At 45.7% G+C, this 18,581-nt stretch overlaps 1 protein-coding gene across 3 annotated transcripts in view; it reads left to right on the forward strand.

Moving 5' to 3' along the window:
* Positions 1-18,581, forward strand: part of KANSL1 (KAT8 regulatory NSL complex subunit 1) — a 202,296-nt gene that overhangs the window by 141,685 nt on the left and 42,030 nt on the right. For all 3 annotated transcript variants that reach the window (XM_060254604.1, XM_060254603.1, XM_060254606.1), the window contains exons 4-5: positions 9,744-9,848; positions 16,892-17,007. In XM_060254604.1, the coding sequence (XP_060110587.1) occupies positions 9,744-9,848; positions 16,892-17,007 (221 nt within the window). The remainder of the gene's footprint in view (positions 1-9,743; positions 9,849-16,891; positions 17,008-18,581) is intronic.

The raw sequence follows: 18,581 nt of genomic DNA on the forward strand, positions 1-18,581 counted from the left end.
ATCTATCACTGGAAGCCGCCCTGAGCCAGTTGTGGGAAGGGCGGGATATAAATCCCAAATAAATAAATAAATAAATAAATAAGCTTTGACTCTTCCCTTAATAATCGGGAGCGGCAAAGGTATCTGTCTGCAGCCGTGAAAATCAGCATGTTGGAAGCTGAATGGAGAAACAGCGGGCAGAATTTGGCTGGAGTAAGTAAACTGGTTTAGCTGCGTTTGTTTGACTCTAAGGAGCAATATTGGAAGGAGATGCCACCCTCTCCAAATCTCTGAAAGCAGAACGTGCTTCTTGAAGGCTCATCATCACACAGTATAAAAGGTTCTGTGTTTGAGAAGATGGTTTGAGAGAACAAGCTGGAATGTTTTGCAGTTAGTATTGTGAGCTATTAAAAGGAACTGACGGGGCCTTCCTGTGGCCATCCCAAGGGCTTGTTGCTCTCCCCCCCCCTTCACCTTTGAACGGTGGATTCTTTGGAAGGGTAGGGGAGCAAAATGAGTGGGTGAAATTTTGTAATGCTTTAAATGCAAATAAAATAAGCAGATATTGAACCTAGCATGTATTAGATGCATTGTCACTGGTTTCTTGCTAAAATGCAGAATACGGAGGGGTAAGAATAACAGAAGGGACCAATGTTGACATAGTGAGACGGTTGGTTAAACACGAAGAACAGTTTTATAGCATATATAAACCTTCCACACCCAAAAAACCAGAACAATTTTCTCCCATGCTGCTATTGATTTCATGTCAGAGCTGGAAGAATAAGAAGTAGGCTACCATAAACGCTTGTGACCCAAGCAAACAATGCCATCTGAAAAGAAGGGGAATAATTTATCTTTTTTCCAGCTTGGAGGAAAGCAAGTGCTTGAAAAGGAAAGGTGTCCTGTGTCTTTGAGAGTTTAAATTGCAGATTGGAAGTGAAACTTGTCCTTGGGCGTTCTGAGGTCATCCACCCTGCCTTCTTTTGCACAGTTACAGAGGCGGGGGGCGGGAGATTTGAACAAGAATAGGTTACCTTCTTTTCCTTGAATGTTTTTTTTTACTTTGACCAAATTCTACTGCATGTTGCGGCTCCAGTGCAAATGTAGCTGTATCCTTCACATCAGGAACAGCCTCTTGCACTTGTTGAAATCTGGTCGGATGCCGTCTGCTTCATTTTTATCCAGCCTTATATTGGCTAAAAGAGAATGCTTGTATGTTCTGTATTTTAAGTCTACCAAAGCAACTGCCTGTGCAGCATATGACTTAAGCTACTCAGAAGAGAAGTGTCCTGATTCTTCTTGGTTTCTGTGGAATACAAAAACAAAACAAAACTCAGCCCATAAAACTCCATAATCAGGGAAGATGGGCTGTAGAGACCTCCTGTTGTCTCCTTATCACAGAAGCATTGCTTTGAAAAATCCACTCGAGTCTTGTTCATTGGAGGCTTGAAATTTCATCTGTGACTGTTCTTGTGATAGAAGAAGATGATATTGGATTTATATCCCGCCCTCCACTCCGAAGAGTCTCAGAGCGGCTCACGAGCTCCTTTCCCTTCCTCCCCCACAACAGACACCCTGTGAGGTAGATGAAGATACTGGATTTATATCCCGCCCTCCACTCCGAAGAGTCTCAGAGCGGCTCACAATCTCCTTTACCTTCCTCCCCCACAACAGACACCCTGTGAGGTGGGTGGGGCTGGAGAGGGCTCCCACAGCAGCTGCCCTTTCAAGGACAACCTCTGCCAGAGCTATGGCTGACCCAAGGCCGTGCTAGCAAGTGCAAGTGGAGGAGTGGGGAATCAAACCTGGTTCTCCCAGATAAGAGTCTGCATACTTAACCACTACACCAAACTGGCTCTCCATATAGAAAGTATACGTTCTCCCTCAGAGGTGGAGGACATGCTTCATGGGTTATTCCAATGTTCCTCTAGGGAGGCAGGAAACACTTTTTTTCTCCTTCCTCTTGGCGCACTGGATAACCGTCCTCTTTCAGTTTCGTTCCTGCCTCTGTAGGGAGTAGCAGCAACAGACTAGGCTTAGCCTCTTCTGACTAAATCTGTTCAAATTTTCCTGGTTTTCCTTCCTCAATTTCTTTTTCTTACCTAGTTTCTTCTCTTTACTTAGCCTATCCCCGTTTTTCCTCCTCCATCTCTCCCCCTTTCTTGAGAGGAATTGGCGGGAGACGACTGTGCCGAATGCAAGGGCCGTAATGGCGTCTAAAGAGCACTCCAACGGCTTCCTCTCGGAGGAAGACACCGGGGCTGCTGCGTCTGAGCAAGCCTTCTGTGGGGCCGACAAGCCTTCGCGGCATGATCGTGCTGTCCATAGCGGAGCTGCCGAAGACACAGAAGCGTGGGAAGCAAAGCAGCATTGGCTGCAGGAGCGTGCGGTGCGATCTGGGTGGCAAGTGGCGGTGGCCAGTTAACAACATTGGTGCCAGATTCACGGCGGTCCGCAACAGCGGCTCTGAGCAAGCTGTCCAGTTTGCGGAAACCCCGAACACGTCTCGGGAGGCGCCATGATGACTCCTTCACAGGGAATGGGTAACGTACCTGCACTTATTGGTACAATTAGCCCTGAATCTATGGCGGAGCTTATTAAGGAAAAGGAAATGGCTAGGTTTTACTCCAGAATGGGCCTGAACGCCATGGGTTCCCCCTCCCATTTCTCCTGGCCCACCAAGGCTGCCCGCAAGATGGCTCCCTGGCATAGCGCACATCAGGAGTCGAGCTGATTCCGAGTCTGAAGTAGAGGACAGGGAAGAGGGAGAGTTCCTGTCTGAGGACAAGGGCGACAAGGTTAAAGTGCCTGAGCAACCTAGCCGGTTTTTCAAGTCTGAAGATTATCAGTACTTATTGGCAAAAACCCTTTCTGCTCTAGAAATTTGCGACCCTCCGACTGAGGAAGATCCCAAACCATCTACTGTCAAGTCTTGGGCAGGGGGCAACTCAGAGTTTCTCCCTATCAATGAGAATTCAGAGAAGGTCTTTCCCTTTCCTCAATACTTTGAGAAGCATCTCAGAGCAGAATGGGAAAACCCGCAGCTAACAGTTTTCCCCATATGGTGAAAAAGTTATATGCATTACCTAGTTATACGTCTGAGTTATTACAGGTTCCAGCGGTAGATGGTCCTGTGGCCGCCCTACAGACATCTGGACTCCTAGCGGAAGATGGACACGGCAACATCAAAGATGCTTTAGACAAAAAAGCAGAGGCAGCACTCAAGCAGCTTGAGGGCGCTACTCATATTCTGAAAGCAACCTCTTTCTCAGCCGATGCTACTCTAGACGTTATATCCTTTGCCTCAAAGGCTGTAGCAGCTACTGCAGTCACCAGGAGTCTTCTGTGGCTGCGTGCATGGCAAGCAGACTTTCTATCCAAGACCCTCGTGTCAGCCTATCCTTTCTACAGGGAGAAGCTCTTCGGGGAGGCCTTAGAGAATATCCTCATGGAAACCAAAGAAAAGAAGGCGGCCATGCCCAGATCAGTTCATCACCTGGAGAGATGGGGATCGCATAATTTTCGTTCCCAACATACCTTACCTAGATTTCATTCAGGCAACAGGAAATCCTCCTGGGAAGCTTCCAAACCAACCTTCAAAAGGGGCTCCTTGGGATCCAAATTTGGCAAATCACATTTTAACAAGACGGACAGATCTGACCGTGACAAGCCCAAGCAGGCATGACTGCCAGTCATTTCCAGTGGGGGCACGACTGCTACATTTTCTTTTAGCATGGCAAGATTCACAGGCGGATGCCTGGGCATTGGAGGTGGTGACTCAAGGGTACTCCAAGTCCATGCCCCCCAACCGATTCATCAGAACTCCTAGGGCCAATATTCTCAACAGTTAATTACTTCCAAGGCACTCCAACACTTGTTGGACATCCAAGCAATCAAACCAGTTCCTCCCCATCAGCGGGGTCAGGGTGTGTACTCCATACTCTTCACAGTACCCAAAAAGAATTGGGACTGGAGAGCCATTCTGGACCTCAAGTACTTGAACAAGTTTGTCAAACTGCGTCGTTCCCGGATGGAGACGCTGAGGTTCATTATGGACTCCCTGCAACCGGGGGATTTCCTCACGTCCATCGATTTGACAGAGGCATATCTCAACGTCCCGATACACCTGGCACACCGACGTTTTCTCCGGTTCGCAATAGGAGAGAAACATTTCCAGTACAGAGCAATGCCTTTCGGTCTTTCCACCACCCCAGGGTGTTCTCAAAGCTACTGATCAACCCTGTTGTGCACTCAAGACGACAAGGGATCCATGTCCATCCTTATTTGGATGACCTCTTGGTCCGCTCAGCCAGCAGAGCCAAAAGTCTACAGGAGCATGGATTCCTGGTGAATTTCAACAAAAGTGCACTTCAACCCTCACAACATATCGAGCATTTGGGGGCTGTGATAGGTTCAACCAGCAACAGTTTATTTCTACCAAGGGACAAAGCAAGAAAAATCAAGGAGATGTCCACTACTGTGATTCAGAACACCTCCACTATGTTGTCCTTACTAGCCAAACTCATGGGACTATTGATATCTTGTATAGACATGATGCAATGGGCATGCTTCCATTCCAGGGACCTGCAGGGCCTCCTGCAACCTTATCAGCTAGCGATCATGGAATGATGGGAGATGTCTCTGCAGGTTCCATTGGGAGTCAAGAACAGCCTCCTATGGTGGACTCAAATGGGCAGTTTACAGCAGGGGAAGGTGTTCCACATTCCCAGCTACGTGGAGATTTTCACAGATGCGAGTCTCCAGGGTTGGGGTGCAGTTCTTTAAGGGGCCCCAGCCCAGGGCCTTTGGTCCCCATCAACCAGGAAATTACTAATCAACTCCTAGAGCTCAGGGCAATTCGTCTGGCCCTCAGACACTTCAAACAGACCATCCTCAAACAGCATGTTCTCGTTTGAACTGACAACATCTCGGCCAAAGCTTACCTGAACAAATGGGGGGTCCAGGTCCTCTCAGCTATTCAGGGAAGCAAGGATGATTCTGCAGTGGGTAGAGGTCAACCTTCTGTCCATGCGGGCAGAGCACATCAAGGGACAGGACAACGTTCAAGCTGATTGGCTAAGCAGACAGACCATATGCGACGGCGAATGGTCCCTACATCCAATACTATTTCAAATGATCCGCAAGCAAATGGGTCGTCCCCTCGTGGACCTCTTTGCATCTCCAACCAATCATCAGCTCCCTCGCTTCTTTTTCAGATACCATCATCAGACGGCAGAACAAGTGGATGCACTGACGTCTCCGTGGCCTCGGGGACTGCTATATGCATTCCCACCCCTACCTCTCCTACCCAAGACCATTCGGCGGGTGAGGGAACTTCAAGCGGAAGTCATTTTTAATTTCTCCCTCCTGGCCTCAACGTCCATGGTTCTCAATGCTACAGGATCTCTCAATTTAGAGGCTCTTTCGGTTCACAGTGTCTCCGAATATGTTGGTCCAGGGTCCAGTGTGGCACCCCAATCCAGAGTGGCTATGCTTGACCGCCTGGAGATTGAGCGGAACATCCTCCAACAACTAGGGTATTCTCTGGGGGTGGCGGACACCATTCTAGCAGCCAGGCATCAGTCTACTATTAGGATTTATAATGCCACGTGGAAGGCCTTCGTCCGGTGGTGCAGGAGGAAGAAGATGGAGCCCTAGCCCTCTTCCGTGGCGTCAATCCTCGCTTTTCTCCAAGATGGTCTTCAGTCGGGCCTGAAAGCAGCTACTTTAAGACGGCAGGTAGCAGCCTTAGCAACGGTGCTTCCTAGGTTTGGCGGATATAAACTATCCAGACATCCCCATATACAGCTCTTTCTACAGGGAGCTTCAACGAAGGCACCGCCCCAGGTACACCGATTTCCAACTTGGAGACTTAACTCCGTGTTGTCGGCTCTCACCAAACCTCCGTTCGAGCCCCTGTGAGAGGTGGGATTGAAGTGGCTGCACATGAAGATCCTCTTCCTCATAGCCATCACGTTGGCTCAGAGGGTATCATAATTTTGTGCCTTATCCATCAAGGCCTCTCTGTGTGTGTTTCACAAGGATAAGGTTGTGCTTAGAACGGACCCTACCTTTCTACCCAAGGCCGCATCCAGATTCCACCGATCTCAGGAAATCTATCTACCTTCTTTTTGCCCACAACCTTAAACACCCAAGGGAATTTAGTTGGCACACCCTGGATGTAAGACGTGCTCATAGTCAGAACCCAGGATATTCGAAAGACGGACTGTATGTTTATTAACATCTCTCCTCCTCGTACAGGAGACAGAATGTCACGATCGGCAATCAGTGTGACCCTGAAGGCCTGTATTGCAGAAGCTTATAAGGTTTCGGGTCTCCCGACCCCTAAGGGTATCACAGCTCACTCCCTGAGGAGCACTTCCACCAATGCGACGTTTTTCAATCATGCCTCAGTAGAGGAAGTCTGCAGAGCAGCTACCTGGTCTTCGATCTCAACATTTATTAGACACTACAAGATCCACACGATGGCATTGGCAGATGCTGTCTTCGGAAGAAAGGTGTTACAGCACATTGTGACGATAGCAGAAGACGATGATAACCCACCCGTCTCGGGACACAGCTCTGGAAGGTCCCATAAAGCATGTCTTCCGCCTCTGAGGGAGAACGGACCGTTGGTACTTACCATGAGGGGTCCTTCTCCTCAGAGGAAAGGAGGACATATCGCCTCTCCCATCATCGTCTTCATTTCTTTCGTTAGCTATTCTTTCTTCCTATATCCTTGGTTTCTTCTCTGTGTTGGCCTACCTCGCCTAGTTGATATTTAACAATTATGTTCATGTTCTTGTATATCAAGTTCTGTTTTTTCTAGTTAGAGCTGAGTTAGAATTCTACCGAAACTGAAAGAAGAGAGTTGTCCAAGGCGCCAAGAGGAAGGAGAAAAAAGTGTTTCCTGCCTCCCTAGAGGAGCATTGGAATAACCCATAAAGCCATGTCCCTTTTCTCTGAGGAGAAGGACCCCTCACGGTAAGTACCAACGGTCCGTTTTGCACAACTAGATGAGTATGTGGTATGGTAGGAAATAGAAAAGTCTTGAACAGCTGTGTTAGAGTGAGCCTAGCTCACAGATTTTTAGCCTCCAGCTCACACATTTTTGTCTTAGCTCAGGAAAGATGACCCCAGAGCTCACTAATTTATGCAGTAGCTCACAACTTTAATGCCAGTAGTTCACAAAGTAGAATTTTTGCTAACGGGATTCTGCAGCTTCGAGGGAACATTGGTCTTGATAGATTGCGACTGGTAGCAATTTTCATGGCTTTTATCTTACCGGAAGAAGAACTGGAACCAAGCTGGGAACAAAAGCAGGAAGTGTTGCTTTGGTGAAATGTTTGGTATGTGCGCGCGCATGTGTGTGTTCATCTAGCATGACTGGTTGCAAATCAGTTGTGAACTGAGCCCAGAACAGGAAGAGAGGAGATGGAAACATCCTCTGCCGAAGAGGATTTCGGACTACTAAGATTTCTCCTGCGTTTGAAAATATATCCCCAGATATTCTACTGCAATATATACTGAAAGATCACCAGTTTTAATTTGTTATACTTTTATCTTTTTCTGGAGTATAACTGCTGAATTGGGGGCGGCGGGGAGGGATGATGGATGATAAAGGACTAGCTGTTGTGCGGAACTCATTATCTTTTGTGGCTCCTGGCTGTGATTTTGCTAGAAAAAGAACCTGCTGTTGTAGTTTTTTTTCTTTCCTGTCCTGCACTTTCTACAGTCTAAACATTAGATTAGAGAACTTGGGCATTACATATTCTTCTGCTTTAAAATGAGAAGAGCAGATCCGCTAGCTGTGTTCTGTGGCCCCTCCCCCCACCTCTCAGTATGGTTGCTCTTTTATCGGGCAGATTTTAACCACGCCTGTGAAACATGAGGATAAGCTCTTGCATAGTTTATCCTCAGCGGCAAGGATCAGTCTCGACTCTGCTATGTATACAAAGGGAGATATTGGTGAGTCTGTCTTGTAGGGCTGTAGAATGAACGGAATTTTTGAACATATACGGTGCTGTAGAAACTCTCACACAATCGCACATATGGTTTGTGTTGCTGCCTGGCTTGAATGTTGGTCACTAGTTGGTAAACTTCTGAGGATTTTGCAGGAGGTGTAAAAATGCTCTCCTCCCCCCGCCCCCCGCACACAAAATTTTCATTTTTATGCTCAGTGGGAGAAGAGAGTTACAAAAAAGTGCCATTCCAAAAACGATGATGTCCCTGCTGCAGTGATGGTATCAGATCCTTAGTCCATATTATATTTGACTGTGAGGCTCATAATGATCATCGCGAGGTACTTCCATTTTCCACGGCCGTACCTTTTACCAGTAGTCAAAAATTGCAACTCCTTAAGAATCTTCTTGATAAGAACTCTGAGGTTACATACAAATTAGCAAAATTTGACTGGCTTGCCACAAGAATAAGAAAAACTCTAATAATTCAGTCAGGAAATGGCTAAACACCTTTGCCAATCTGTTTGCTGTAATTGTGATGTTCTGTTATATTTGTAGTTTTACAACAGTATTTTATGCACAATTTTATGGTCATTCAGTTTTAATTTTGTATTTTACTGTTTTAAATGCTGGCTTAGGCTGTGAATAAACTATACACACACACACACTCACTCACTCACTCACTCACTCACTCACTCACTCACTCACTGGGGTGCATTGGTTTACATATGCACCAAAGCCGTAACCATATCACAGTATAATTTATCAAGGAGGATTTCTCTCTCTCCTCCAGTCTAAAAGAGAGAGGGACAGTGCTGTCCTAAAATCTTTCTTTGGAATAAAATCCACTGAATAGACTCTATTCTGAGTAAAACTGTGGTAAGATTGCCCTGGAAAATGCTTCAGAAAACAAGTAATACGAACAGAAGGTTTTTTTTTAAAGCTGGTTAATCTTTTTTTAAAAGATACAGTTCCTAGGGATTGAAAACTTGTGTGTGAGAATACTCCTATTACCATAAGTAATTAGAGCAGAAATGTCATCAGAATGTACAAGTTCAAATGGCACAAGTGTTGCAGATGATCCAGTGTTAAAAGATGTTTTGTCATTGATTTCAGCTCAGCACAATCTGTTTCAGGTGTTTGTAATCCTTATTGCTAGAAAGAACCCTGTGGTGGTTTTAATGCAAAAGATAAATATTTATTTTTACATATTCCCCGCCTTTTCTTTGTAGCTCAGCACATCGTACAAATGCAGGATCCAAAAACACAAAATACAATGAAACCACATTTCTCCCTTCCCCTTTGCCTCAAGAAAACGATTGCCTCTTAAAATACAACTAACACTGCATTAGGTTTCATTTTTGTTAACGTCATGGATCACAAACAATATATTATCGGATGCACTGAACAATTGAGCAAATGTTGCCTGTTTTAGAAGAAGTAAAAGGAACTTTTTCTACGACACTATCACCCTGATCTGTAGAAGAGCTTCTTGTCCTTTCCTCTCCCCAGTTTCTAGACCTTCATTGTTCCACCATAAGTTTTCTGAGTTGTGCTGCAAGGGTTGTCTTTGCGAGTTCCCATATTTTGTTGAGAGAGAGAGAGAGAGAGAGAGAGAGAGATCAGAGTACAGTGAATAAAGGAAGACTTAATCACTAGAAGGAAGTGGAGAATCAGTGAGGTCTGGGGGCTTCACAGATGCAGGGCAGAGGGGCATGCAGAAGGTTTAGTTCTCACAAGTCTTATCATCTGCAGGCCTGTCATGTAAAGTGCTGCTAACTTCCCCTTCCCTGTGCCTTTCAGGGCCTGATACTCCTGGGCGAGACTCCTCCCTCTGAACCCACCTTAGGTGACTCATCCCACCCCCTCAGTGCTGATGTCAAGCTGGAGCCTGGGATTGAGAGACTGGTAAGCTCTGAGGGTGGAGCAGCTTGTTTATTATTCCTCCCATTTCTCCCCCTTTCTGCTGACATTGTATTCTACTGTGCTGTCTTCAGTCTATTTCTTTAGCTTTAGGAGATCCTTCTATGTATAGTAAATACAGTAATGCAGATCAAAACCATCCTGCAAGAAAAACAAGACTCATTTTGGTATTTCAAAATAAGGAGTACAATTTCTGTTTACTCTCTGCATGCTGTGCATCCCCCCCCCCCATTAGCCCCAGTACTCAGAGAGTCCCAAGTTTGTGTTCTCTTGATTCTCAATAATAAAGAACTTCAGGAACACCCAAAATAAAGGGTGCAAATGGCTGAACCCCTTGTGAAACAATAAGAAGAAGAAGAAGAAGAAGATATTGGATTTATATCCCGCCCTCCACTCCGAAGAGTCTCAGAGCGGCTCACAATCTCCTTTACCTTCCTCCCCCACAACAGACACCCTGTGAGGTGGGTGGGGCTGGAGAGGGCTCTCACAGCAGCTGCCCTTTCAAAGACAACCTCTGCCAGAGCTATGGCTGACCCAAGGCCATTCCAGCAGGTGCAAGTGGAGGAGTGGGGAATCAAACCTGGTTCTCCCAGATAAGAGTCCGCACACTTAACCACTACACCAAACTGGCTCTCAATACACAGGCTCCCGCCTGAAAGCATGTGGGATCAAACAACATTTGATTAGACTCGTGTCTGATCAAATGCTGTCATTCAGAGTAGATGACACTGGACTTCTTGACTCAAAAGTCTAACTCTGTTTTAAGGAAGTTTTACCTGCTTCCTGACCCAGGGAAAATGCCACATACCCCGTTGATGATACCAGAATGTACAGTTTGGTGTAGTGGTTAAGTGTGCAGACTCTTATCTGGGAGAACCAGGTTTGATTCCCCACTCCTCCACTTGCAGCTGCTGGAATGGCCTTGGGTCAGCCATAGTGGTGAAGTGAGCGGACTCTTATCTGGGAGAGCCGGGTTTGATTCCTCCCTCCTCCACTTGCAGCTGCTGGAATGGCCTTGAGTCAGCCAGAGCTCTGGCAGAGGTTGTCCTTGAAAGGGCAGCTGCTGTGAGAGTCTTCTCAGCCCCACCCACCTCATAGGGTGTCTGTTGTGGGTGGGGAGGAAGGCAAAGGAGATTGTGAGCCACTCTGGGATTCGGAGTGGAGGGCAGGATGTAAATCCAGTATCTTCTTCTCCATCATCTATCTAGCACATTGTTTATCTTATCCTTGCTCTAGGCAACACATATAGTTCTTTCGGTATTCCCACTAAGCTGTGCCCGTGAACAGCCCCTCATTAACAGGAAGCCCCACTCAGCAGCAGTTTGGAGCCACACACGGTTTCCTGTCTTTGTTAGCTTCTTTGACCAGTGGTCTTAAACTCAAAATAAAACAAGACAGTAAATACAAAACAAATTACAAATAATTTAGAGCCAAAATAGATTAACAGCAGGGAGGAAAACCAATAATCATAATCACAAGACATAAGAACATAAGAGAAGCCATGTTGGATCAGGCCAACGGCCCCTCCAGTCCAACACTCTGTGTCACATAAGAACATAAGAGAAGCCATGTTGGATCAGGCCAACGGCCCCTCCAGTCCAACACTCTGTGTCACAGAAGAACATAAGAGAAGCCATGTTGGATCAGGCCAACGGCCCCTCCAGTCCAACACTCTGTGTCACAGAAGAACATAAGAGAAGCCATGTTGGATCAGGCCAACGGCCCATCCAGTCCAACACTCTGTGTCACAGAAGAACATAAGAGAAGCCCTGTTGGATCAGGCCAACGGCCCATCCAGTCCAACACTCTGTGTCACAGAAGAACCTAAGAGAAGCCATGTTGGATCAGGCCAATGGCCCATCCAGTCCAACACTCTGTGTCACACGGTGGCAAAAATTTTTATATATACACACACACTGTGGCTAATAGCCACTGATGGACCTGTGTTCCATATTTTTATCTAAACCCCTCTTGAAGGTGGCTATACTTGTGGCCGCCACCACCTTTTGTGGCAGTGAATTCCACATGTTAATCACCCTTTGGGTGAAGAAGTACTTCCTTTTATCCGTTTTAACCTGTCTGCTCAGCAATATAAGAACATAAGAGACATAATTAAATAATCTGAAAGACTACCTAATATGCAGGGTCTTGCCACTGCCCATTGCCCATTTTGAGATTACAGCAGTTCGATTCTGCTCTGGATGTGAACTGCTCCACTCAGGGGGAAAAACAAGAGGAAACATTGGTTCTTAAATCCCTATTTTATCACTACAACAACCCTGCAAGGTAGGTTAGTTTGAGTCTGACTGGCCCAAAGTCCACACAATGAGCTTCACAGCAGAGTGTAGATTTAAACCCAGGTCTCTGAAATTCTCATCCAAGACTCTAACCATTGTACACGCATCCACACAACCCCCCTGTAGCTTGCCAGTTGGCTATTTGCCCCAGCGCCCAGTTTTCAGTACAGCTCTGTCTTTAGATCGAGGCAAGTGACTTATAGGTCAACGTTGATTGCTAGAGCACTGCTGCAAATGCTAAAAATATATACAGGGTAGGCGGCAAAACTACATTAGTTGGTGCTGGATGTAATCCACTGTATTCTTAATCTATAAAATCGTCACCTTCGGCTTTGACAAGCATGAATCCTTGAAATGTTTTGAGGTGTGGACTTCAGTATCCCAAAACACTAAAGAGAAACAAAGCAAGAACCTCATGGCCTAGCAAAACACACTACTGCATAGAAATACAAGGTGCTGCTCAGTTTGGATTATTGGCCCATCTAACCCAGTTCTGCCTACTCTAATTATCACAGACTCTCTGGAGTCTCTGAGGTCGTGCTACCTGGGCTCCTTTGACTGGAGACACCACGAATGAAGGCGAATAGTGTAAGACGTTATTTAATTCTCTTGAGATAAAAGAGAAAACCGTATCCCACGGATAAAAATAGGTACACTTGGGGGGATGAGTGATTGAGGCTGGGGTGGAGTCCGGCAGCCTATTGGCACAGCCCGGTAGGTGGAGGAAACATAATCTAGACTCTGATGTGTCATGAGTAGAAAGTGGGAAGTGAAAGCGCATAGCTTCAGATGACAAAAGCAGTGTTATAAGCCACACGCTACTGGCAGTCAAATACATAAATACATAAACGCTTTCCAGTTTACCATGTAGAAGGAATTACCCCTCTTTACAACTGAGACACCTTCAGGGTCAGCTGTAAGTAACTAGTAAGTAGCTAGCCGAAGATCAGTCAGGTGAAGTGAAGTTACCAGCCACTGTGCAACCAGGGCATTTGCCTAGAGCACCGGGTGGGGGAGCGCCCAGTTTGGGCCCCCGAGCCCAGCACCCTAGGAAAACGTCTAATTTGCCCAGCAACAGGGCCAGCTGTGGCTCCTTCAGCCTTTCCTCCTAGGACTCGGTCTCCAGACCCCTCACCATCTTCATTGTCTTCCTCTAGACACATTAAGGGCCGGCGTGTGGGAGTAAGCAGGGTAGGCGACCGCCTAGAGCGCCACCCTGTCTTGTGGGTAACGCCAGGCTCCCCCTTGCCCCTGCAGAGCACTCCTCCAAGCCTGCCTTGAAGGCAGGATCAGAGGAGCACTACACAGAGCAGTATACTCTTCAGAGGCTTCCTTGAAAGCCTCCGAAGAGCCACGCACTGTCTGTAGGGGGAAAGCAGTGGCGCAGCAGCACTCTTGTGTGCCGCCCGCCACTCCCCCACCTGCCCTGTGTGATGACATCACTTTTAGTGACATCATCACATTGCATGCACAATCATTGAGCTTGAGGGGGGCAGCGCAAGGGGCTGCCTGGAGTGGAGAACCCCTAGCGCCGGTGCTGGACACATTCCAGCTTATCTATATCCTATTTCTTCCCCCCCCCCTCACTTTCTGTCCAGCAGCTTTTCATAAAACTGTTTACTTTCCCTTTTAGTTCTCCCCCCTCTTCTTTTGCGCTAGGTAAGGATGTTAAACCCCCCCCCCAAAAAAAACTGCTGCCCACCCACCTACCTTGTGCCAATGTCTTAGCAGATCCTTGGCCCTCAGTCATCTTTCTGTGCCAGGGCCAAATCCTGAAACTTAAAAGAAAATTTCCTATGACATATACAGAGTACCTCTTCCTCTTCATTGGACGACTGCAGTGTGCTTCCTCCCCGTGTTACAAGAATTTGGGAGCAGTTGATTCTCTGACCGTACTTAAGTAGAATGTTCAGTATAAGAGCAGAACCTACAGTCCTTTCCCTCTGCCTTAAAGTCTCTTCCTTATTTCTGTTCTCTGCCACCTTCCACTTTTCCTTGTTTTAGCCACTCGGTCCACAAAATAAAGATGACTTAGCTTTTTTAAATTAAACAAATATCTTATTACAGTGAGCCATTTCATTTTAAATGTTCATTCAAATGCAGTTTAAATTAAGGAAGTGGGTGGAAAGCTGAAGCAAGCACTTCGCTTGCTTGCCTGCCCAATCTCCCCCCCCCACACACACACACACCATTGTAAATGTGTGATTCAGCACCAGTGGCTTTTCTCAATATCAGTGGATTAAGAAAGGTGGAACTAAATAGTAATAAAAACAATTGATTTTCATGTAGAAATTTTGGCAGAAAGGTGGAACTAAATAGTAATAAAAAAGCAATTGATTTGCATGAAGGAATTTTGGGAGAAAGAGTCAGGAGGAAGAAACACCAGCAGTTGCCTCTTTTTAAAAAAAACTAGCATTTTTTTTTTTTTGCTGGTGAAAGATTCTGGCATCACCATTGTTATTAATGGATAGAAAACAACACATCTTTGGTAGGCAGGATGTGTGATGCTTATTCTAGCCTTGAGCACTGCCATAGATATATAGTACAGTGGCTTCAAAAAAGTAGCGGAGCAACTGCTTCAGAACTGGGACATTAGCATGTGGGTTTATCTGTGGGAGAAGGCTGTAAAATTGTCCTTTCCTGGTTGAATTGGAACGTTTAGGAGGTATGAAATCATTCAGTTAAATTAAGCTTCCTGTTTCGCAATTCATGCACTATCTGCATCAGAATGCATATTACTTGTTGATGCCACAATGAAAACAGTTTGGTTTGTGGGTAGTCAAGTACTTGGCCTACCCGTCGGGGACATAAGCCACAACCTCTGGTCTTGCAGCTAACATGCCACTTTCACTATATAATTGGATCTGCTTGGAAACAAGGGATGCTGAAATTAATGGCTATTTCTGTTTTTCTCTGTTTTCACATGGAAGGACACTAAACATGGCTCCTTGAACACAAGGGCCAAAGGCACAGTACAGAGCTAGGTGCTTTGGATTGTGAGCCAAGTGCCCAGAACTTCCCAAAAGCAAGGGAGATGCTAATTACTGGGCAGTATCCTACCATTCTCTGTGTGGAAGGTGTCCACGTCCATGTTTTCTCCATTGCCGCAGCTCTTTCTGACCCCTGGAATGAACATTTCTAAGGCTGTAAGATCCATAGTGTGGAAGATCTGAACAGATTGAGATATTGAGGAGGGGAGAGAGTGAAGAGTTGAAATTGCTCCTTTTTCCACATATGCAACTTACACCTGATTAGAAGGAAGCAGTTTCATCCTTTTGAATTTGGGAGAGCTCTGTGTGCCAGTTTGGTGTAGTGGTTAAGTGTGTGGACTCTTATCTGGGAGAACCGGGTTTGATTCCCCACTCCTCCACTTGCACCTGCTGGAATGGCCTTGGGTCAGCCATAGCTCTGGCAGAGGTTGTCCTTGAAAGGGCAGCTGCTGGGAGAGCCCTCTCCAGCCCCACCCACCTCACAGGGTGTCTGTTGTGGGGGAGGAAGGGAAAGGAGATTGTGAGCTGTTCTGAGACTCTTCGGAGTGGAGGGTGGGATATAAATCCAATATCTTCATCTACCTCACAGGGTGTCTGTTGTGGGGGAGGAAGGTAAAGGAGATTGTGAGCCGCTCTGAGACTCTTTGGAGTGGAGGGCGGGATATAAATCCAATATCTTCATCTACCTCACAGGCTGTCTGTTGTGGGGGAGGAAGGGAAAGGAGATTGTGAGCCGCTCTGAGACTCTTTGGAGTGGAGGGCGGGATATAAATCCAATATCTTCATCTACCTCACAGGGTGTCTGTTGTGGGGGAGGAAGGTAAAGGAGATTGTGAGCCGCTCTGAGACTCTTCGGAGTGGAGGGCGGGGTATAAATCCAATATCTTCTTCTTCTTATGTATGTGAATGATGGAATATTGCTCACTGTTTCTGAATTAGATGGAAAGTATTAGATGGAAAGTAGAGGTTGTTTGAATGACAGATACTCATAATCCCCCTAACAGATTAATATGCACCCTATTTATAAAGTTGGCCTTGAAGATACTTATTTTCCACATTTTTTCTTTCTTTTACATTAAAAGTTCATTGTGTTTGATAGAGGGTCATATATTGGACTTAAGACGACAGTATAGAATTTAACACGTGCATTGCAGTCAAGTTGATTTTTAAACCAGCGTAGCGTCTTTTTAATAGAACTGAAATGTTTAGTGGAGATGAAAACAATCCAAGACAGTGCACTCATTTACATACGCAGAGTTTGAAGATACAAGAAAATAACTTACATGGAAAAGTAATGTGTCCCCCTCCCCCAAGAAGAGGTGTACAACTTTCTGACTTGTTTCCTGGTCTGTGTTTTGTCTGGGAACTCACAAGGTGTGTTTGCCTTGTTAAGTTACCCGAGCAGCGACCTTTTAAAATTAATTCCATGCGAACTCTCATAAGCAAGCAATAGAATATGAGGTGTGAAGAACTAATCATTAAAAAGACAAACCTGCCCAGCTGCTTAAGCACTGCTCTCTTGAAGAGTTCTTGTGATGCTTCTCTGAAGGTGAAGGGAATTGCTCTTGGGGCTTTGAAGTCAGCAGACCATGTTTCAGCCTGATAAACACACACACACACATTTAAATGCTTGGTCTCCCAGTTCCACATAACTCCAGAGCGATGGTATACCAACAGAGTAGTTTTTTGCCATATAGGAGTTCTGTAACACTTAACACATTTTTTCCCCTTGTTACTGCAGGGCACTTCAGTCTCTCAGCCACCTGAGAACTTCTGTACGTCTGTTGGCAATACCCAAGAGTCCCTACCTGCCAAAACCTGCGGAGTGCCGAGGCCAGTCAACGGCGTCATAAACACGTAAGGATTGCCCCCCTTTGGGACAAAATACATGTTGTGGGCAGTGTTCCCTCTAAGCTGAGTTAGCGTGAGCTAGCTCACAGATTTGTAGCCTCCAGCTCACAGATTTTTGTCTTAGCTCAGGAAGGAGGACCCCAGAGCATAATAATTGATGCAGTCGCTCACAACTTTAATGCCAGTAGCTCACAAAGTAGAATGTTTGCTCTCAAGACTCTGCAGCTTAGAGGGAACATGGGTTGTGGAATGGCTTTTCTGAAAGTGTTCTTTCAACAGGATCTTTTAATACACTGTGACTTGTACCTCTGTGCAAATTGTGCTGTTGAGTGCTTGTTGGATTGTTACGCATAAGCTTCTTCCTTTACAAAAAGTCTTAAATGGTCCATAGGAAAGGAGTGTAGAACTTAAAGATGAGGTAGAGGGGGGCTAATGAAAAAAAAATTAGGTAGAAATGGGTTTGGTGGAAAAAGATGAGGTAGTGATAATCCAAACAAGGATTTTATGTTCAAGTAGGCAGCTGTGCTAGTCTGAAGTAGAACAAAGTGTGAGTCCAGGGGCACCTTCAAGACCAGCAAAGTTTTATTCGAGGTAGAAGCTTTCGTGAAGAAGTGCGCACGTACACAAAAATAAAAATAAAAGAGGGAATTCTTGGAATTCTTCATGTAGCAAACAGCAACACCGCTGCCCAGCTCAAGCTGGAAACTGGAAGTTGTACACAAGAGCTTATACTTTGTTGGTCTTAAAAGTGGACTCGAATGATGTCATAAACCAACTTAGTGGAAGAGTATTCCAGATAGAACATGGCAGAAAGTGGCCCTTTTCACATTGCCTTTCTAAACAGGGTGTTGTTTGTTGTTGGCCCGATTTTGAATAAAGTGATAAAAGGGATGGGGTTTCATACAGTGAATTTCCTTTTGTTAATGAGCCATCTCTGAAGTGTTATGGTCATTTCAAACAGTGCTGCTTTTCCCCTGTCCCTTTTTGCCACGCAACCTTTCTCAGACTTGGTTTTTTTAAAAAAACATTCTCTAAGTTGAGAGCTATAGCTCTAAACCAACATAGCACTTCCATGCTATAGCAGCACCATTGGGGCGCCTCGACTCCATTTACTCTTAGGAACATTTTAAACAGCACAGCAATCCAGGAGCACAGCGAAGGGGTGGAAAACAGAAGGAAGCCATCTCCTTCCAAAGCAGCTCGCCCACGCTTTGCTAACCCAATGCAAGCAAGTTTGTATAAACAGGTAAATAAATTCCTTTAACAGCTTGTTACTGAAATGAATCTGTGTGAAATGACGGGGAAAAAAATCCATTAGCAACCAGTCACTATAACAGAATGCAAAGCCAGTTTGAAAATGGCCACCGTAAAACAAAAGCAAGGAAAGAAAACAAAAAGGAATCCGATGGGTAGGAAATGTGATACAGTGAACTTCTTCCAGCAAGAAGCTGAAGGCAGGGAAGAGTAAGCTAGAGAACGAGGGGTAAAAAAGAGCTGAAGAGCTGTAACTAGTGAGTAGAAAGCCTGTCTGTTCTGGGTGGTATCAGACCTGGTTTTAAGCATCATTGCATTCATGAATC

Source organism: Heteronotia binoei, chromosome 15 (assembly GCF_032191835.1).
Source record: "Heteronotia binoei isolate CCM8104 ecotype False Entrance Well chromosome 15, APGP_CSIRO_Hbin_v1, whole genome shotgun sequence".
Taxonomy (NCBI): domain Eukaryota; kingdom Metazoa; phylum Chordata; class Lepidosauria; order Squamata; family Gekkonidae; genus Heteronotia; species Heteronotia binoei.